Source organism: Chamaea fasciata, unplaced genomic scaffold (genome assembly GCF_029207755.1).
Source record: "Chamaea fasciata isolate MVZ Bird 193981 ecotype frontalis unplaced genomic scaffold, bChaFas1.0.hap1 SCAF_10, whole genome shotgun sequence".
NCBI classification, from domain to species: domain Eukaryota; kingdom Metazoa; phylum Chordata; class Aves; order Passeriformes; family Sylviidae; genus Chamaea; species Chamaea fasciata.
This window is the reverse complement of record NW_027094095.1, coordinates 2,189,111-2,211,106: the sequence shown is the minus strand read 5'-3', so window position 1 is coordinate 2,211,106 and position 21,996 is coordinate 2,189,111. Positions and strand designations below refer to the sequence as shown.

At 52.5% G+C, this 21,996-nt stretch overlaps 1 protein-coding gene and 1 long non-coding RNA gene across 3 annotated transcripts in view; one reads left to right on the top strand and one right to left on the bottom strand.

The window, feature by feature from the left end:
* The window catches only part of TMEM121 (transmembrane protein 121), a 34,542-nt gene extending 13,914 nt beyond the window's left edge, over nt 1–20,628 (top strand). The window contains exons 1-2 of one of the 2 annotated variants that reach the window (XM_066191999.1): nt 16,975–17,041; nt 18,040–20,628. In XM_066191999.1, the coding sequence (XP_066048096.1) occupies nt 18,675–19,613 (939 nt within the window). In that variant the 5' untranslated portion in view covers nt 16,975–17,041; nt 18,040–18,674 and the 3' untranslated portion in view covers nt 19,614–20,628. Of the gene's footprint in view, nt 1–16,974; nt 17,042–18,039 lie in introns of those variants that run through there. The other variant, XM_066191998.1, reaches the window with a different exon arrangement.
* LOC136294890 (uncharacterized) lies at nt 9,657–11,873 on the bottom strand. The gene is made up of 2 exons (XR_010722513.1): nt 11,330–11,873; nt 9,657–11,011 (listed from the first exon to the last, which is right to left on the bottom strand). It is a non-coding gene; the product is annotated as an uncharacterized lncRNA (long non-coding RNA).
* Nucleotides 20,629–21,996: the final 1,368 nt, after the last annotated feature.

Here is a 21,996-nt window from a genome sequence, read left to right as displayed (position 1 = left end):
GTGACTGGGTTCAACTGGATAGAATGAAATGCTGATGGGTGTCAGCTTCTGGGGATGCTGCCCACAGCCCTGCCTCTCACATCTGGCCCCACTGTAGTGATCTCAGTGCTGGCAAAGCAGCAGCATCAAAATGCTCTGCAGCGTGGAGTTCATCAGTGTGCACGCCCTTTGCCTGATACCCACGGAGAGAGAGTGTGGAGAATGCCAGAGGCTGTGAGGGAATGCCCTGAGGGAGTCATGATATGCTCAGGTTTTCCAAGTGCTTTGGAAAAAGTAGTAGAGAGCTTTGCTTTTCAGAAAAAACAAAACAAAACAAAACAAAAAAACCAAACAAAAAACCAAACCAAACCAACCAAACAAACAAAACCAAAACCAAAAAACCCCAAAACAGAACAACACCCCCTCCCCCCCCCAAAAAAAGAAAAAAAAACAAATAAAGAACCCCCAACTCAACTCCTTTCCAGCATTACGCTTTCCTGCATCCTCCCCGTGCGGTGTCTGAGTTGGTTTACGCAGCTATATTAACTTTCACTTCACCTTTCTGTGCTGCTTCCTTCCCCCGCACACTTTGTCCTAGGAACAGCCCAGACTCCTCCACCAGGGCTGGTTTTACAAAAAGTTTGGATGTGCAGCAGCAGGGCGGTGTCAGGAGGAGCCCATCTCATCCCTTCCCCACCACGCAGTGACTCTCAGTGGTCTGTGCCAGCTTGAGGGCTGCTCCCCGTGGTGCTTCTGCCTGTCCAGCTCCTTTGGGATGTGGCTGTGGGGCTGGTGGCCCCCACGGCTGCCCCAGGAGCCTTGTGCTCTCTGCTGCCTGGGAAGGCACCAGGCTGGCGTGCGGCTGCGGGCGGATTTTGGCTTGCACTGGCAGCCGGCGAGGAGTGTCTGGCACTGGTGGCTGGAGACAAGGCTCTGCCTGTGAGCCAAAACAGGCTGGCAGGCTTGGCAGCCAAAAGCAAAGTGAAAGGCATGGCTTTGGACCCCTTTGTAGACTATTGCCTAGATGGTGAAGCCACTCGTGGCACATCCGTCCTGGGGAGCACATGCTTGGGAGCAGCCACTGGTGCTTTTGTGAGGTCGCGGTGGTATGGGGCAGCTCTGAAGAAGCAAACACCCTTAGGAATGTGTAGGGGGTTGTGGATCCTCACAAGCTGCAGGGAAGCAGCTGTGCTGGGATGCTGCTGCCTTCCTGCTGAGGGGAAAAGGGCTGCCGCAGCCACCCTGAGAAGAGAAGAGAGGTGCTGGTGCTGGGAAGGTGCAGCCCTACCTCCCCAACGGAGGGGCAGAGCAGGTACAGCAGATGAAATGACCTGTGGCTCTCTCCTTATTAAAAGAAAATAGTGTTTGCTGGCAGCAGTACAGACCTGACACCTTGATCCATTGAAACGTTCTCAAAATATAAATCAGGAGGATGCGATTAAAGCCCCCATGCAGGGAGAGTTTCTCCTCCTGCTGCTGCCCTCTGCCAGGGCGGGAGAGCCCTGGTACCTCATGGCAGGTTGGGTGTGGGTGGGGTGGATGTGAATGGGGGCTCCCAGCACAGCGCCAGTTTGTGGGGAGGTTTGACAGGGTGATGCATCACTGAGCCTATCCCTTCTGGCTCAGCCCGAGCAGTTCTGGAAGGAGAAACTGATCGTGATTTAAAGGTGTCGGAATCAGGAAATCCATCATGTCCCTCGCTAATCTGCTGCTGTGATTGATTACCCTCACCATTAACTGCCTGTTACAGATACACACCTTATTTCCAGCCTAAATTAGTCCCTGGGCATGGCAGCATGGCCCAGTGATGCCTGGAGGGGTGTGCAGCGGCTGAGTGGCCCTGGGCCAGCACAGGCTGAAGGCACAGACACCCACTGCCAGCACCCAGAGGCCAGGAATAGGAGGCACAGGGATCCCTCAGAGCAGCTGGGGTTGGGATCCCTGCCCAAGGGCTTGGGGACATTGTAAAGGGGGTGGGATGAGGGATGGCACTCTGCCCTGGCGTCCCCTGGACCAGCTCACAGCGCAGTACATCACGTACTGGTCCCCTTCCCATGCAGAAGGATCTTCCAGCAAAGGAGTGGGAAGAGTCTTGCTTTGCTCTGAGCTAAATTGTGCAGTAAATTAAGCCTGATCTGCATGAAATTTCCTCTGCATGTATGTTCCAGGATGAACCTGGGAACAGGTTTTATCCAAATTCTCCTGCCTTTTGTCTTTAATTTTAAGAGTTAGAATCTTCTGTAATTGCCTCTGTGCTCGTGGAGAATTGGGTAATACTAAGAGACCCTCCAGTGGCTAATTGAACGCCTTATAAATGTTCTGCCTGTAAGCAAAGTTCTCTGTCTTACATTATAAAGATATTTAGGTCCCATTCTGTGCTAGGGTGATAATTTTATGAGGGATTTTCATATCTTTTGGATGCAATATGGGATGGATCATTACCTTTTTTTGCGCTTAATTGCTTTTATCATCGAGAAATATTCAGTGCTTAATGATAATAAAGAGCCTCTGCTAAGGAGGCCAAACACCAAGTGTGTTACTGCCGGGGCACCACTCCTCCGTGTGGCACTTCACGTGTCACCCACACCCCAGACTCCCCAGGAGGGAAGGGCAAGGCCAGAGCCCCACAAAGTGGGAACTGTCTTGTTTTCCCAAGCATCCATGTCCCCTGCCTTTCTGGTACCTCACCCGTGGCAGCTGGAGCACGGAGGATGCTCCTGCAGCAGCTGGGGATGAGGTGACTGAACTCCCTGGTGCAGGCTCCAGGCTCAAAGAGGGCACCAGGAGCAGGCCATGCTTCTTTGGGATCAGCTTGAATGAAGGAAATTTGCTGCTCTTCAGGCAGCCGGGTTGCCTGCTGGGCCAGGCTGGCATCTCTCCACCTTTGCTCCTCAGAGGCAGGGTTACAAAACCAGGTCCAGATGTTTGCTTGCTGTGTTGCCTGTGGCTTTCCAGGAATGCATTTTTCAATGGCCTTCTACAGCTTTTAATTAAAAGAGCACTTGCATCATTTATTAATTACTTATTAACCCTTTGTAGTTGCTAGAAGCCCATCACAGACATCGGTGGTGTCCTGCTGATGCTCATAAGTTCATCAGCAGCCATTGCAGCTGACGGATTTAAGCAATCTGCTGACCTGTTTGGCCCAGCAACAATTGATTAACTATTCATTAAAACATCTAGAAATTATTTATGAACCTCTTATAAACTATTTATAAATGAGCAGGGGCAGATTTATTCTTTCCTGTGTATGGGCTTGCAGTGGAGGGATGGAATGAGCTCCAAGCTGAGATTCCAGCAGCCCAGCTCCAGGCAGCAGGAAACATGCCCAATGTCACAAGAAAGCCTTTGTCACTCCACGCATTTCTCCAAATTACACCGGCTTCCTGCGGACCCTGTGGGGGGTCAAGTTCCCTCATGGATGTGGGTTGTTCTCCCAAGGATCAGAAATAACACAGAATGGAGAATTTTCTGCTTTTCTGCAGAGTCAGGTAGTTTAGCTAAGTAGGGGCTGGCGAGACGCCAGTAGCAGCTTTTTAATACACTGTTGGGCTAAACTTAGAGGAGAGGATGAGCAGGCTTGTGTGATGCTTTGCTTCTAGTGGCATAGGATTAAATTACCATCCCATTTTACTTTATATTAGTATGCAGGGATATAGAGTGCCAAAGGCAGCAGCTGCCAGCAAAACCCTGCTGGCTGCTGGGTGCTCTTAGGCAGTGAGCTGGTTCCTGGGTAACTTGGGGATGTAGTGTAAGAGTCAGGTTCAGGGCGCACAGCTGAACATGAACCTAGCATAGATTGTTCCATTTTCGGGGTCTTTTCCCAGCTTGATAATGAAAAAAAACCCAAAAATCTGTTTCCTATTGCGTTCAGAGCAGTAGAGGAAGGGAAGGTGGAGCATCCTTGCTCGGCTTAGACTTCATGAATCATTCCCGTGTTCCTGATCCGTAGTGTTTGTACCAAAAATGGAGACTTTCCCAGGGACTGCCCAAAATGAGTAATGCTGTTCCTTGCTGCAGGATTCCAAAATGCTCACTGCTGCTGGGGGTTGTCTCCAGCCCACAGAAACGTGCAGGGCTTGACACTGAGGAGCCTCCTTGTCTCTGGAGCTCACCATCAGCAAACAGAAGCTGCAGATCCCAGTTCTCCACGTGCTGACAGAAGAAATGACACCTGTAATGGTATCTTACCATCTACAGTCCCTTCCATCAGCCCATCCATAATCCCGCCTGCAGCAGATGTTGTCCAGCAGGACACAGGGATAAGTGATGACTTCCCAGGAGCTGATTGCTGTGGCAGGTCTATCAGCTGGCAGGGAGGGGACAGATGTGCCCCGTGTTCATTGTACAAGGTTCCTTCTCTCCTTCCTGCTTATCTGTGTTGTTTTCCTGCTGGTGATGCTCAGCTGTACGAGCCATGTACGAGCTGGAGGGCTGGCTTGCTGCTCAGCAGAGGAGGGGAATCCCAGCACTAGCAGCAATCTGAAGTGGCAGATTTGTGTGGTGATGAATGGTTAGCTGTGTTTCAAGACCTTGTTTGGATTTACAGAAGGGGTGTGTTTACACACGTGTAATTCGTTCAGTGGAAAGCTGTATATAGCTATTATTTAAGCATAAACTGGAGTAATTCAACATTGCACTGTGTGTGTCCTAATCAGTTTAAAGCTGAACTGAGATCAAATTAGTGCAAGCCTGATTCTGGCTGTGCTGTCCCCATCCTGCCATAGCCCGGGCCCCGAGGCTTACAGGGTGTCCTGCAGGGCGTAGCTCACACAAACATCATGTAGAATTTTACTTGTGTTCCACCTCAGAGGAAAGAAAAGCCAGCTCTCTGCAGTCTCTCCTACGAGTGCACTTGAGCTGTTTTGGAGTGCAGCACGAAGAAATCAGCTTTCCCTGGGAAGAGAATACAAAGATGCACCCAAAAACTCACAGGTGACTCAGTATTCTTATAGGAACACTCAAACCAGTGTAGTCCTCATTCCGCCGGGGCCAGGGAGGTTTGGAGGGTCAGAGGACCCCCTACGCCGGGCACAAGGCAGGGCTGGGCACTGGAGGGGACGTTGTACCCACCCCCAGCTCACTCTGCAAGCTGGAGCTGCCCTCCAGTCCAGGAGGTGGAAAACATATCCTGCCTGGGCCAGCTCACTCTGGCAGGACATGACTCTGTTCCTCTGGCAGGACATCAGGGTTTGGTGATGTGGTTAGAAACCCCTATCTGGTACTACAGGCAAGGTAGACTGTCACCAGCTCCAGCCCATCCTACAGGAGCAGGGTGACACACAATGGGGCCAGCAAGAGATGTTTGGAAAGGAGAGATTCAGGGGGCTCTGCAGGATATAGCACAAGGTGAAAGCAGGTCCCACCATGCCCTGCAGCAGTGTCCTGGTGATGGGTTTTGCTTGGCTGGGGAGTGGGGCAGCTCCATCTCAAAAACAGAGCTTTCCCTGGTGGGGTTTCCCTTAGCAGAGCATCCGGGCCCCAGACATGCTGAGGGAGCACCACAGCGGGCAACACTGTCACCCCCAGACTGGGGCACCCTCAGACAACCCAGGAGCAAGCAACCCAGCTTGCATTCTCCACTCACTCGGTTCAGCAAAGCTGAAATAACAGAAATCACACTGAAATCAGTCCCCAGGGGGCTAGAGATGCTCCATGTCTGGAGAGGGCAGAAAGCTGCTGGTACTTGCCCTGGAAGAGCGGGGTTAATGCTGCAAAGCTGTTCCCAGCGGCACGGCCCTGGTCCTCAGCATTGTTTCCATAGGTGGGAACACCTGGCAGTGGGGTTTGCGGCGAGCTGAGTCTTTGGCCAGTCTTTGGCACCCTGCCTCAAAGCTGCTCCACCCAGCTCAGAGGGGCCAGCGAGGCACTGGGGGAGGACCAGGGGCTGGGAGGATTCCCCTCTCCACGGCACAATTCCTGCTGCACCCCACAGACCTCAGAAATTCATGACTGTCTGTCCCGTCTTTGGCCTCGGTTGTCGTACCCAGCCCCTCTGAGTTGCAGAGGACCTAGGGACATCCCTGCAGGGAGGAGTTGGGCATGCTGGTGGCTACAAGGTGCAGGCTTTACGTGGCACTGTGGCAGATATTGGCTGCCTAATTACACAGCAATTAACCACCCAGAGTGGGGCTATCCTTACTTCATGCAAATCTATAAATACAGGGAAGAGCTGGAATGCACAGGGACACAGCAGACGAGCACCCCTGGAGGTGTGGTGGTGGTGGGGGATCCCCTGGGTCTCACATGGTTCCAGGGGGACTTGGGCTTCCACGATTCCTCATGAGAAATGGTTGCCTGATGAGGCCATGGGGGATCCCATGGGAGAACACTGGTGGTCCCAGCCAGAGGGTGGAAAAGGCTAAGGCTGAGCAAGGGTGGGGGAGGGAAAATGGTGCTGCAAAAATCAGTGCAAGAGGTTGGCATGGTGCCTAGGGAGGGCTCCCAGAAGCAGTTTCAGAATGTAAATTAAAATAGCAGCTGATTGCAAGTGCACTCACTGTGCCTCTGCAGCCGGGTGGGTTTTTTGCCAGCCCAGCAGTGGCCCTGGCTGCCACAGCCCCCAGTCTCCTCCAGTGTCTCCCAGCCTCCCCAAATCTCACCACTTCCTTAGCAGGGTTTCATCACTGCCTGTTTTGTACGGAAGGGATGCTCTGCAAACACCAGCTTTCCTGTGCCTTGTGCAGTTGAAAATTCAGTGAGAAACTCCTGCCATTTTCCACATTTCTTGTTTTCTCTGGTAAACAGGGAAATGTCTGCTCTGTTCCACACTTCCTCCCCCTTTCCCAGGGAAGGGATTCCTTCCCAGTGAGGGAGAATGTGCGTGATGACTTTGTGGCCGTAAGTGGATAGAAAGGGGTTTTATTGCTCTCCCCTTTGTCTGGCATCAGTTGGGAATGAGGGTTGAACACTCTTCCCCTGGATCTGTGTTTTCTAGCAAACCACATTCATTGTTCCTGAAAAGTTCAAGCCATTTGCCACTTTAAACACAATCTAACATTATCAGCAGAGGGGAGGGAAGGAGGAGGGTAAAATGACCCCAGAGGGAAAGGAAATATTTCTGAGGCTGAACAAAGCATCCCAGGATTGCTCCTAGCCACTCTTCATAGTTTATTTTGCTCAAAAACCCAAGTGAAAATAATTAAATGCCAAACAGAAATAATCTATATTGGATTTTCAGCCTATCTGCCAGACCAAAACTAACTTGTCATCCTGACACCCCTAATATAGACCAGCCCCAAGGAGGAGAGAAACGCTCTGTGCTGCCCTGGGGATACCCCAAATCCCACCTGTGATGCACACCCATAACCCCATGGCTGTGACCGTGCAAAACCACTGCTGTGACCTGGAGCTGCTTAATGCCCTCGCTGGCATGGGCTGCTGTGGTTGTTCCCGAGTGCCAGGATGAGGTTTGGCATTAGCCATGGCCTGACTGCTTGGCTGGGATCAGCAGCAAGAGAGTTTCCCATGCACATTTTGATTTCAAATGCTGGAAAAGAGAATGAAAAATTAGTCCATTCTGAGCATGTTTAGAAAGGAATGGCTTCAAAAGTTAACAACTCAGGGCAAGTCTCCCTTTTAAAAAATGCTTCTAAATTAGCCATTTTGGGTCAGTCTCCATCTCTCAGCCTCTGAATATCCCTTGTCCCCCCCATTTCATGGATGGGAGAAAAACAGTTAGCCATTCCCCACTCTTAAATAGCATCTTTCAGCAGCTGGCTAAGCTGCAAAATGGATTAACTTCGCCTTACAGCTCTGTACACAGCAATTTCAGGCTTGCACAGGAGTTGCATAGCCTTTCCAAGCAAAACATTTCCCGTGAAGCCCCTTCTGGGGATACCAGGAGATGGAAATGAGCAGCAGCATGCTGGGGAGCAGGGAGTGGAGAACACCAGGAGGTGGGAGATCTGCTCCCATGTACAAAGGCAGCACTGGATGTGGGCAGGGCCCATTTTCCTGTCATCAGGAATGAGGAGGGAAGGTGTCAGCCGGAAGCCTGGTGGAGACCCTGGTGCTGGGAGCCTGGATCTAGGGCGGAGGAGATGGACAGAGTCCTTGGGTGAGCATCTTCTCCATCCCCAGGCACCTGCAGTTGTGGGGACAGGGGTGTTTGGAGGGGCTGGTGGCAGGTCCTGCCCATGGGACAGCAGTGACACTCTCAAAGGGGGTTGTTTCAGCCCTAGCAATGGGCAAGGGCAGGGCCAGGGCTGCTGTGTCTCAGCACTTCATCTTGCTTTCTCCCTTGTCCAAGCACCAGCTTTTAAGCTTGCCAGCCTCCCCTTTTGCAGGGGACCTCACCCAGCCACATCCTGCTGGCAGGAGCTAAATTGCTCTTTTTATGGCAGGAATTAACTCCCGTCACCTGCTCTGGCTGTACTGTCCCATGCACAGCGTGGCTGGAATGGGAGCCCTGGGAATGTGCTGGCCAGGAGAAAGTCTTGGAAAGAATGGGAGGCAGCCTGTGCCCTCGACGATCAGCCAGGGAGCCCGTGTGTGAGCAGCAGAGATATCCTCAGCCCCGGGGTCTCGATGCCAGTGCAGATGTCAGCCAGAGATTTCATGGCCAAAGCACATTCATCATGCGCCCTCTCCCCACCTCCCTCCCTCCCTCCCTCCCTCCACACAGACACCCGAATAGCAAGAGCCTCCTTTTGAGGTTGGAAGTCAGGTTTAGAATTTTAATGATATCCTGTATCCCACAGCCTTTCATTTGGGGAGAAACCGCTGTAAATGACCCATTTTTCTTCATATAATGATAATCATTACCAAGAGGAAAATGAGCACTGAAGCTGGGCACAAACGCAGTCACACAGTAGATGGGTATCTAATTCTGACTGGCAAAACGTTACACCAAGAAATATACCTTTTATACTTAGAAGGAACATAAAGATGCCTTTAAACATGCGTGTAAATTTGTAACAAATAAGTCACCGTGGCTTGAAACAGGAAACTAAAGAGAGCAGCCGTAACTATTTTATCTCTTCGGCAATGAGCTCCAGCGCAGCAAATTGTCACATCCTCCTGGGGGAGAGGACCTGCCCGCGCTGTCGGGTGAGGAAGCCATCTCCCAATTTCCATGCTGCCTCCATGCTGAGTTCTCTCCTTGCCTGGGACCTGGCAACGAGGAAACTGGGAGCTTCCCACACCATGGGCACGGCCCCTGCTCCTGGTTGTTTTTGAAGGACGGAAAGAATTTCATTAGCAAGGAAAGCCTGGAAACCCAACAGTTCGTGCAAACAAATGGCTTAGCCCCAAGAAGCAGCACACACCTCTGCACCTTGGGGTGCTGTCTGACCAACAGCTCAGACCCCTGCAGGGGCATTTGCTGGTGGTCTGATCTGCTCTGGTGGAGTTGTCCCCACCTGGCTGGGGATGGATGCAAAGGAGAGGGAATACTGGAATACAGAAGTTACTGCTTCAAATTGCCCCGGTCATGCCCATCTCAGCCATGCCAAGCCCTTCCTGCTGCATGCTGGCTGGCACATGTGCAAGGGGCTGTGGCAGTTCCCAACACCATTCCTGTCTGGCTCCCAGGTATGAACAGGAGGTGCTGTGGAGATTTTCTTTGAGGTGACACTAAAGGCACCTCATGTAGTTCCCAGACTTCAGCCTAGAAGTCACCAGCTGCCTCTGACCAGAGTGTTCAAGCACCTAAAAGTTCAATTAGGTGTGACCCAAGGAAAACCTATAAACATACAATTAATTGGGAGAGTGTGTCCTGATCCCAGGTAATTGCACTCTTCTGGAGTAGCCTGCAGCAGCCCCTGGCCTGGCTCCCATGGCAAGGAGGGAGCTGGTTAGGTTTGTGAGTGATGTAAGAGCCTGGTCTCTGGGTGTTGGAATTGAATTAGACATCAACAAGACAGATTTTATTAGATTTATTAGATGGCTGGTAGAGAGAAGGCTAGAAACCAGAGGAAAGGAAGTGTCTCCCCAGCGACCTCAGGGCTGGCATTATTTTTATTGCATTGTGTCAGATGGGTGCAGTGTCATCTCCCAGGTGATGACAGAGCAGCAGATGCCAGCATTGCCCCCATCCCAGAGGCCGAGGCATGGGCAGGATGAGGAGGGAGACCTTGAGCTCAGTGCCAGAGAGCCTGTGCCAGAAGGAACTGACAGTGGCATGGACTCCATGACGGAGAACAAGTGTAGAGCAGAACCCACCAAGGCCCATCTCCAGCCTGTGGCACCACCAGCCCCTACCATGACTCGACTGTGGTTTCAAACAGGTCAATAACTGTTTGCTGGGGGTGCACCACCAGTTCTCATGCAGCTAAGGGTTCATGATAACCAGCATCAAGCTACTCTCATCAATAATTAACATTGGACCGCCTTGCCAAAATAAATTCAGCAGTTGTATGGCAAGGCAAAGGTCCCTTGATTTTACAAGCTACCTGGCACTTCTGCCTTGTGCTGTCCCTGCATTGCAAAGATTTGAGATGAGCTTTGCACTCAGAAAAATGGCGTGATGTTCTTGGTGTAGATTTTACTGGGATACACCCTGCTGCTGCTCAAGAGTCACTGCCCTGGGGAGCAGAAGAAGCTGAGATTCCTTCTCATCTCCTGGGGAACTGCTCAGCACAACCGGCTGAGCAGCAGCACGTTTGCTCCCAGGGCAGGTGGCTGCCTTAAACCTGGGGGAGCAGCGGAATGCCAGATGTCACCAGAGCATGAGACCTGTTGTCACAGGAGAGGCTCTGCCTCAGGAAGGTCTCTGAGGGGCAGATTGAGAAATAAACCCTGTGGGAACCATGCAGGCATCACCAGCAGTACCACCTCAGGGTGTCCTGGGAGAGCAGAGAGCAGCAAAATCACCCCAGGGGTTATCTGGATGCCCCATATCTGCTGTTCATGCAGAGGCTGAACCCTGGAGTGCTGAGTCACTCCCAGTGACATGTCCCACAGCCCAGGTGAGTGGCTGGACACAGGGTGGCCGTGCCAGGCTCAGTGGGAGCCAGCAGACACAATCTCCTTTTATCACAGCCACTGGGCTCTGCTTCTCCATTCCACCAGAACAGCCAGCAGCTGCCTCCTGTTAATTAAGAGCAGAACAATCTCTCTTAATCAAAGGCCAGACTGATAGCAGCAGTAGCAGCCGGCCAAGCTCATCCCACCTCCACTGACCCTGTGCTCATGCCAGAGGGAATAACAGGGGCACAATTGTTCCTATGCAATTGTGGTGCAGTGTGCCACCACAGCCTGGCAGCAGGGACAAGCTGGAGGCCACTCCTAGGGAGGTCAGAGATACCACTTGCTTTGTGTAGGAGCTGATTGGCCTCCAGAGGCACCTCCCCAGCTCTGTGATGCTGAAACCACCCCCTCCCCCCGAGCACCCAGGCCCTCTGCTCGCCTGGGGACACGAGAGGAATAAGAGTTCTTGTGAGAGCAGGACACACGCAGCCATTCTCGCTGTCCTGCCACCCTAACACAGGTGCTGGAACAGCACCTTACAAAAGCTACTTGAGTGCAGAACGTCCTCAACAGCTTCACCATCAAGTAGAGCAGAGGTCTCCAGGATTGTAGTTCGGGAGTCAGACCTCTTTGTCCTCCCAGCTCTTCCCTTTGGAGCTTGCCTTGCGTTACTTCAATCAGGCACTTTCTCCCATAGCCTTTCCTTGCATTGTGTGGTTGAGGGAGGGGAGGAGAGGTCCCTCTCCTACTGTCTTAAGGCTGACAGCCAGCCTGGCCCAGGTCAGAGGGTCCTGCAGGTGACTCTGCCCAGGTCTCTACAAAAACCTACAAGCCAGCCCTCATCCTTCCCGCCAGTGCTGCAGAGTCATCCCTGTCTGAACACCCTCTCACACAGAAAGGCGGTGCCAGCAGATCTCAGAGGCATCTTCCCTGGTAGATCTCCAGAGTTCTGCCCCAGAGCTTCCAGCATCTCCTTCCCCACAAGCATGTGTTTAGCACCAGGAAACTCCCAGCGCTCTCCTATTTATAGCTTCACACTCCAGTTTTCATTTTATTTTAATTAGCTGATTCCCTCTCCCACCTGTCTCTCAGGCACCTGGTGGATTGGATGAGGATCCTGAGAGCAGCACTGAGGAAAGTTTGTACCTCTCTGCCAGCACCCAGGAGAGTGAGGACAAGGATGAGCAGGAGCAGGAAGCTTTCCATCCTCCGTATCTAGGGATTTCCAGCAGGCAGTAGGGGAAAGCATCTGCGTGAGGACTCTGCTCTGGCTCCATGATTTCCTTTCCCCCAGCACTGACATTGTGAGGTTATTTGAGGATACGGTTGTGATTCACACACAAAAGTACATCCTCAGGCTACTGAAACCAGATCCAAGTTTTCTGCTCCTGGCCTGGCTCGCTCCTGCTGTTTGCACTCATGCCTATTGATGGCACAGGAAAAATCCAAGCTGTGGTCTTTGTGTGCAGGTGAAACTTGTTGACCGCTTAGTGAGGCCTTTCTCTCCAGGAGGGCACCAGCAGAGGTGAGCTATTGGTGTGCTGCTGGATTTTACTGAGATGATTTGTTCAACTGCAAGTTGCAGGTGCATTGTCAGCCCTGCTGTGCCTGGGACAGGAAACACTTTTGTTCCCAGCCCAAAAATGGCACAGCTCCTTCAGCTGCAAGCCAAACAGTTTCCTAGGAAGGGGACAGGACCAGTGAGGGTGTTGGTTATACCTACAGAGAGCACTCTGTGGGGTGACCTTGGAGAATGCTGGAGGAAACACAGAAAATGCAACAGCATCTCCAAAAAGTGGGGGGAAAGCCTGGAAAACAAAAAACCCAAACAAAAAACCCGGACCAAAAAAGCAAAAAAGAGACTATTGTTGGGTCAAATTCCCTGAGCAGGGGCAAATCCTGCATTTGCAGGAGCCCTGGTACTAGGAGGGCAGCAGTACAGGGAAAATGCTGATAATTGGGCAGAGGAGAAGCAAGCCCAGGAGGACCCTCGAGGCAGCAGAGAGGGAAATGTCCCAGGACCACTGGGAAAAACTCTGCTGAAGAGTGATAAAGAGTGCCAGAAGACTGCAGTAGGGACAGGAGGATGGGGGGCAGCTCTGTGAGCAGAACCTGCACTCCACTGAACTCCGTGTACATATCTCACTGTGGCAAACATATATTCAGACGGATGTTTGCCAGATGTGCCCTTTTTGGCAACAAACCAACGAACCGTGGGGGATTCTGATGTTTTTATATCTGGGGATTGGTCCAGATTAGATCAAAATCTTGAAAATGCACCCAACTTGGAAACGCCAAGAAATTCCTCTGCAGAAACGTTTTGCTGGGAAAATGGTAAATTGTTTTGGTAGAGTCAAAACGCGGTATTATAATTTCATGTTTTATGTACAAGTCAAAATGAATCATTTACCTTCTTTAACTAGTTTTAAACATGCAAAACATCCAAAAAGGCTGCTTTTTTTTTTTTTTTTTTTGACACGTCTGTCAAATATCATTGAACTCAGCGTGTTTGTGAATGGGGAGATGTTCGCTGCAGCTGCCTGCATCAGCAGGAGAGCCCTGACTAGGATGGCTGTGGAGGACAGAACTGGGAACAAAATGACCATCCATCCATCCATGGAGCCAGCCTGTGCAGGACTCTGCTTTGGGCAAGCAGCATTTCCCCACCTCGTCACCAAAGTGACGTGATTGAGAAGTGTTTTTATTTTTTTTCTTATTCAGGCAACCGTTCTGGTACCTTCTGCTTGTGTTTGTTTTTGGGAAAGGGGGCTGAAATGAACCCCAGAGGGGACTGAGGGGGTTTGCAGCAGGAGAGCACAGTTGATGCACTCACTGGTATAAGCAGGAGCTGGTTTCGTCTGACATTGCATTATTTTGAACAGGTTCTAGGAACGGTTTGCAGCTCTTTCTCCCTCTTGATGTGCCAACAGAGTAAATCATCTGTAATCATTAGCAAGTGGGCTGCTTCCTCCTTCAGACACAATTAGTGGGCAGGGTCCGGAAAAATCTTCCTCAATCTCATTTCCTTCACAGGATGCACTTGAGAGCCCGGTGCTGCCTTGGAGGAGGCAGGGCACAGCCGCTGCCCAGAGCGATCTTCCCTGTTCCTCGGGGTAGGAGCATCCCTCTCTCCCTCTGATGGTTCCCAGGGACTGTCCGGGGCGGGGAAGGTGAAACCGCAGCCTCCAGGTTAGGGAGGCTGAACCAGCGGCAGGAACAGGCAAAGGCTCGGGGACAAGCTGATTTGGAGTTTCTTCTTAGTCAAAGCAGAGCTTGCCCTGCCTGTAAGCCCCATCCTTCCGTGGTGCACAGAGTCACAGGTAATTCAGGGGGCCGCGAATCCTGTAAGCAACGAACAGCAGCCCCCTGTCCCCGGCCTCTGCTGGGAGCAGGGCACTTGGCTGCAGTTCAGCGTCTCCCTGGAGCACAGCCGGCTGCTGGGGAACGATGCCATCGCCTTGGTGGCTCCGCCACAGCTGCCCTGGAGTCCCGAGCAAAGGTGGTTTTGCCCATCGCCTCCTCTCGCCCCACGCTGCTGGGTGGGTGGGGAAAGGCCCTGGTGGAGCAGCAGCTCTCGGGGGGGGGCTGAAGGACCGAGTGAGGGGGAGCTTTGGATTGACATCCGGGAAAACTGGAATAAATCAAAGCAATTAAAGTGCAAATGAAGTTTTAAGCAATGCGGCATCCTAATTACCTGGGAAGCGCGCTGTGTATACTTCTGTCTCACTCCCTTTTAAAAAAATAGACGGTGTTCAAATTACATAAATAATTTAAATTAATTTGCCAGGTAGAGCTGGGCTTTGGGAAGCGCCTGCTGGCTTTAATGACGCTGTTTTGCCAGTGGCTCCGGGAGCCCTCCAGGCTGTCTGCAGCTGCTGGCTCCCTGGACAGGGGAGATGGGATTTTGTGCGGGGACCCCGGCATCTCCTGCATCCCGCAGCTCCCCGGTGATGCTGGCTGCTGTGCCAGGAGGGGCCGGGCAGAGGCAGGAGAGGGCGCTGTGATGGGCGGCCGGGAAGGGCAGAGTTGGCTTTAACCCCGGCATCGCAGGCAAAAGCGCTGTTTGGTTTTCTTCCGAGCTGCCTGGGCTGGTGGTGGAGCAAGGCTGTGACTGCATGTCCTTGGGTAACCACGAGTGCTTTATAGTGTCCGGGAGAGCCGGGAAGAGGAGGTGCAAGACCAAGAAATAACTTCTCAGACAGAGAAAAGGCACCGGAGGAACAGGGCAAGGGCTGGCTGCACCAGTGCTGCGCCTTTCCCTCGATGCCCGAGGAAGCAGGGCAGTGGTGAGAGTGCAAACCCTGCCCTTCGGGTCCCTGCAGGACCCCTGAGGCTCCCCAGGAAATCAGCAGCCCTCTCCATTCCCACTGAAGCCTCTCCCATCCTGCAGGAAAGCTGGGAAAGGGCAGGTTGGACTGGGAAATGGGGTGTCTGCACTCCCTGCTGCTGGCCATCACTGGTGGGGCTGGATGCTGGCCTTGGGCTGTGCCTTGTTAGCTGGTGACACACTGCTGCGGGTGTCACTGGGGGCACTTGCTCACTCCAGTGCAGTGGAGCTGTTTGAGTAGGGTAGAAGTAGAGGAGAATAAGCAATTAGAGATTGAATTTTGTCCTGGTAAGGAGGCCCATAGTTGTCAAGAGTGAAGTATCACTTCAGTACCTGCTCGTGGGCGTGCTGGCACCAAGAGGGATGCAAAAGCTGTTAGATTCCTTCCCATAGGAAGCTGCCAGCCTGGCTCACTGACATCCATAGCGCTCCAAGCTCATTATGTTCAGGTGGGCTGCCTTTCATTTACAAGAATTCCTGCAGGAAGAAAGTTCTCTGAATACTTGTCTAAATAAATATTTGCCTCGGATGTGCTCTTGTGGCTGTCTGACGTGGTTATTGTCATGTTTATTCAGCAGAGTTCTCAGGCAGTTTTGAATGTACTGCCCGATGCGCTCATTTAAAAGTTACAAAGTAAGGGTTGTTTAAAAACTACCTGCTTTTCTCTAATAGTCCTCCAAGGAGAGTTTTATGTGCCCACTCCCCGACAGGCTGGTCAGGCATCACTCAAATTGCCAGGCTCTGCTCCATGGATCTGCAAAGCACTCCGTATTTCAATACAGCTCCAGGGGTGCGAGGGGTAGGGAAAACACCAGCTCTTGGAAAACCAGGAGAAGAGCTTGCACTGCAGCAAGTGCTTGGAAACAATTTGGAAAAGGCAAGAGAGTTGCTCACCCTGGGTCGTGCGGGATTTGACCGCGGAGGAAGCAGTGCTCGAGCCCTGTGACTCAGTCCCTTCCTCCCCTCGGAAAGGTCACCGCCACAAATATTTGTCAAACCCACCGTGAGCCCTTCAAGAGCAGACATCGGGGAAGGATCTGCCATTTAAGCGGATTTTTTTTTCCCCCTAAAAGCCATCTGCTCAGCACCAGTGGTTAAAGACCTGCTGGCCGCCGTTGTGAACACTGTGAATTAACATATTTTGGTGCCCTGGGTGTTCACCAGGAGGCGGGAAGGGGGTTTCTGTCTGGTTTCATGTAGGCATGAGGAGAGAGCTGTGCCTTCCCCCAGCTCCCCAGACCACACCAGTAATTCACAGGGCAGAGGGGCAGGATTTACAGGCAAGCTGCTTCCTAACCTTACCGTGCTGTGATGCAACCCACTGCCCTTTAAATAACCGCTGCCTTTTAGAGGCATAAATACTTACAGGATGAAAGGAAAAAAAAAAAAAAGCCACTGTTCCCTCCTGAAAGACCTAATTTATCTGAAATTATCTATCCATGGCTATAAATCCCCTGTAAATCTTGGCACAAGTTTTAAGGCAGTTACAGCAATGAATGTATATTTTTATCCAAAACCTCGAGAAAGAACAAATTGAAGCCCCAAATGGCAGCTCTGAATTGTTGCAGAGAGCCACACTAGTGAGAGTGGGGCTGCAGGGACCGCCTTGCCCGGGAAGCACCATACAGCAGTTCTCATGAATTCCCAGCACATCTTTTCAGTTTCTTTCTGAGCAATCCTGCTTGAGAAATTATTTTAACGTGCCAATTTTCCTTGCTGGCAGCAGACTCAGAAGAGCATCCCAAGGGTCCTGGCTGGAGCAGCAGCTTCAAGTCCCTTGCTAATGTTTGCTGAGCACCACATCCTTTGGAAACCAGGGCACAGGTACATGCATCCCTGCTGTCCACCTACTCAGGCACAAGGCAGGGCTGGCTCTGACTCATGAGGCTTCCCACTTTCTCTTCTTTGTTCTTCTTGTCTCCCTGAAGCAGGAGAGAATCCAGCTTTTATTTAAAGGCCCTATAAACATCAGCAGCTGCAAAGTAGGGCAGGTTTTTAATGGCTTACACCTCCTTGGGCTTGGCTTCTTCCCAAGAAGACCTCTGTGGCTGTGATCGTGATCTGTCCCCACATAAGCAGTTCAGTGACATTTTTGCATGCACTGGGACCTCCCTGTTCGTTTCTGGGAGTGCATTCCCTGCACAGAAAAGATTAACAAATTAACTGGGCAATCACAGCATGGTGAGGAGGAGCTGTGTCCATGAGCAGCTGAACCCATCCAGAAAGCTCCTGGGACCTCGTGACACCCTGGAAACAGCTTTGCTCTGTCCCCCATGTGCCAGCCCTGTGCTCACCCCTGCTTGAGGAGGGAGTGCCCGCACCCTGTGAGCTGCTCAGTAACTGGGAGAATCCCATGGCTGTAGTTAGGCAGAACTGTCCAGGCTGAAACCTCTGCAGTAACTTGTGGGTCTGTCTCCCTGCTGGAGCTGAGACACAGCTAGGCTGGGATACCTGGAGCTGGGAATGCTGTGAACCTGTGTGTCCCCACTGGGGTTGTGGTTTTGTGTCTGTGCTGCTGAAAGAGCAGAAGCACACAGGGCATGAGCTTGCTGAGGGGTTCTGGACAGGCAGTGCCTTTGGAAAGGGCAGCAGGCCGCATTTCCCTGCGGGACACCCTGTGCTGTGCTTGCACTCAGTGAGATGCTGCTCTGCATCCTCACGCACAGGCCATGGTGGTGGTGGTGCACCAGTGGTGTTATGGCACCTGGTGGGAGCCCAGCTCACACTGCAGCGTGCTGGGAGCTGAGGGGATCATCATTGCCACCATTATGTGGTCAGCACACACAGGGACCCTAACGCTTGTTCTCTGTTATCTTTTCCAGGAATGGAGGGATGCATGTACAGCTGGGAACAGCAGGACATCAGCGCAGCCCTGTCGGGGTAGGCGTGAAGGTGGTTCCCTGTGAGGACACAGCAGGAGCCCCCCAGACCCTGGAGGAACGTGGGATCTCACTGGGAACAGGAAGAACTCCCCTTCTCTGCCGTCGACTTCTGTGTTTCCAGGGATCTACAGCGGGATTTAGGGCGTGGAGCCTGGAGGCATGTTAGCGCCATAGGATCTCTGGAGAGCCTGGCAGTGATGGGCAACCCACCACAGAGGAGGGACATTCCTCCAGGAGGCCCTGCACACCTGTGAGCCCTGGCTGCTGGTGGCGGAGGGTGCCTGGGGCTGGGCTGCTCAGCCAGCCCTGGGCTGGGGGCAGAGCCACAGTGCCTGCAGGGCACAGCCACTGAGGGGCGAAGGGCTGGAGTGGGGTCTGCAGGGGCAGCCCCAAGCCCCGGGACAGCGGGGCTGCCAGCTGAGCCACTGCTCCTCCAGGCACCTCTCCCTGGGGTGGCAGTGGGGGACAGAGCCGTGCTCGGCCCCTGGGCTGGCCGCGGATGCGCTCCCACGCCGCGCCGGCGGGACCGCTCCCCTAGTGCCGGCGCCGAGGGGCGCAGGGCCGCCCGCCTCGCCATGGTGCTGCCGCCGCCTGACAAGCGCCACGTCTGCCTGACCACCATCGTCATCATGACCAGCATGGCCTTCATGGACGCCTACCTGGTGGAGCAGAACCAGGGGCCCCGCAAGATTGGCGTCTGCATCATCGTGCTGGTGGGGGACATCTGCTTCCTCATCGTGCTGCGATACGTGGCCGTGTGGGTGGGCGCCGAGGTGAAGACGGCCAAGCGGGGCTATGCCATGATCCTGTGGTTCCTCTACATCTTCGTGCTGGAGATCAAGCTGTATTTCATCTTTCAGAATTACAAAGCAGACAAGAAGAACCTGGAGACAGTGGCCAGGAAAGCTCTGACCCTACTGCTCTCCATCTGTGTGCCGGGGCTCTACCTGGTGCTGGTGGCCTTGGACAGCATGGAGTACATACGGACTTTTCGGAAGAAAGAGGACTTGCGGGGACGCCTCTTCTGGGTGGCCCTCGACCTGCTGGATATCTTAGACATCCAGGCCAACCTGTGGGAGCCACACAGGACTGGCCTGCCCATCTGGGCAGAGGGGCTTATGTTCTTCTACTGCTACATACTCCTCCTGATCCTGCCTTGCGTGTCCCTCAGTGAGATCAGTATGCAAGGGGAGCACATTGCCCCGCAAAAAATGATGCTCTACCCCGTCCTCAGCCTGGTCACCATCAACATCGTCACCATCTTCATCCGGGCCATCAACATGATCTTGTTCCAGGACAGCAGGGTCTCCACCATCTTTATCGGCAAGAACATCATTGCCATCGCCACCAAGGCGTGCACCTTCCTGGAGTACAAGCGGCAGGTGAAGGAGTTCCCGCAGAACGCCATCGCCCTGGAGCTCCAGCAGAACTCCCTCTCACACAACCAGACCATCCACAGCGCACAGGGCATCCCCCACGAGCCGTCGCCCACCAGCGAGATCCTGGACACATGAGGGACCCCCCAGCCCAGCGTTGGTTCAGACAGCCCCGTGCCGAGCAGAAGAGGGATGATGCTGCTTTTCCTGCTGCCCGGCGCAAGCACGACAGACAAATCCCGGCAGTGAGGGCTCTTCTAGGCACAGAAACACCAACCGCGTTCTAATTGAGCTATGGAGTGTCCTCTAGACGTCTTCATCTCAGGTATAACCCTAGGAGTCCTCCAGACAAACCAAATGGACTTGCAAAGGACCTGAACCAGCTGACCCCCTCTCCCCCTCCTGCCACCATCTCCCCTCCTGAGCAAAGACTGCTAAGGTTGCAACATCCCTTTTTACTCCCTGAGCACCTCACCTTTACTCCGAGCCTGGATCGAAGATTTTGTTACTGGAGACCTTTTTACGGAGTGGGGACAAGGGCACAGGGGTGCGGATTGGGGGGTGGGGAGGGTGGGATGTTTGAAGCAGTAAACCCTGTGATTGTAGATGTCTCTTATCTCCAATGGTCGTGTTTACAGTTTCCTATTTATATCGGCTCCAGGGGCTCTCAGGCTGCCCTGTGGGTCAGTGTCCTCATGGTAGGCAAGAGCAGGGAGCCCTGCAGTGGGGGGAGCAGGGCTGGGGCTGGCGTGACTGCCCCGGCCGGGGCCGAGGGGGGCTGAGCCTCCACCAGTGCCCTGCGCCAACTCTGCCGGGAGCAATATCTGATGAGCTAAAGCTAATCTAATGCTGGTGTTTCGTGTATTTCATTCACTCCAAACGACTCAGCACAATATTTCTATTTTTAGAAGGGTCCCTCTCTCTCTCCCTCTCTCTCTCTCTCCCTCTCCCTGCCTGCAGCAGCCTGAGCAGCCTCCCCACCCCCCAGCACTGCTGCTGGCAGGCACGGGCACCCAGGAGGGATTAGGAACAAGGATGGCGATGATGCATTTCACTCTGGCATCAAGGGTTTATAAAAAGAGGGCTGCTTTCCACAGCTATTATATTTTTAAAATAAATATTAAAAAAAAAAAAAAAAAAAGAAGAAAAAAAAACCCAAAACAACAAACCCTGAAAAAGAGCTGGGAAGGATGTGCTGCCCTGGGCAGGTGGCTGGGGTGGGGCTGGGCTGAACTGGGAAGGATGTGCTGTCCCAGGCAGGTGGCTGGGATGGGGATGAGCTGGGCTGGGCTCTCCTCTGCAGGCATGGGTGGTGATGAGGGGCTCAGCCATGGGCAGCAGGGTGGGAGGCAAGGGCCAGCCAGACAATAAAAGCCCCATGAGAGCAATGGCTTCTGGTGGTCTCTTCTCTGCCAGTGTGGGGAGGGTGGGGCTCAGCTGTCATACAGCCCAAATCATTTGTCTCCTCTTCTGTCCACCTCCCCTGGACTCCCAAGTGCCATCCCAAGGTTCTGTGGCCAACACTCACTGAACAGTGGGCCCAGAAAGGAAATAAATCATTTTTCCAGCTGCAATGCTGTGCCAGGGCTGGGTGCGTCTCAGCTGCCTGACCCTGGGGGGAGGCACAAAGAGACAAGCAGAAAACCTGCATCTCAAACATGCTGAAATGGGATATTTTTGCTTTTTCTAAACAAAATGTTGCATTTCGAGGAGATGGAATAAAATGCCTGGTGCTGTTTACATTTCTCTTCCACATTTTCCCCTGGCTCTGCTTACCAGATTTGACCTAAACCCACAAATCATTTCAGTTTCCATCTTCTCAGCCCATCACAGTCTGTCCAAAGCATTTCAACCATCCCTGATCCAGACTTCCAATTTTAGGACCAGGCAATCGCAGTCTTGCTTGGCCACCCTGTCACCCAGGGATAACTCTAATGTTAATTAAATCCACTGAGAAATAAAGCAGTATCTTTGCCAACAAAAGCGAGTTTGCAACAGATTTGGCCAATTGGAAAAGTTTCTTCCCCCTTTCTCTCAGGAAACATGAGAGGAAGTGAGCAGGTGATTGAAAAGGTATTAGCAGAAAATAATTAAATTGCTAAATTGTTCTGGAATACCTATGGAATTACATATTACATCTCTGCTGATGCCTTTAAAATACATTCACTTAGCATCAGTGCAATTAACTCCCAGGTATCTAATAACATTCTGCTGCTCTATTAGGTAATTAATTTATGAGCCTTTGTTTTATAGTTCTTCCCCAGAACTGAGCAGAAGAAAACCTTCAGGGAAACCTCTGGCGTGGTGCTGTGAACGCTGGGGGCTGGGACGTGCCAGCTGAGGCAGTGCCTGGCATCAGACTGAGCCCTGATGCAGAGATCTTTGATCCTGGGGATAAAATCAATGATCTGGTGGGTTACTCTGATGGGTTGCGTGTATTTTTGTTCTGTTTCACCCCGATAGCTAGCTCTGCATCCTTGCCTTATACTGGAATATGTTAATATTCCCTTGAGCCTGATCT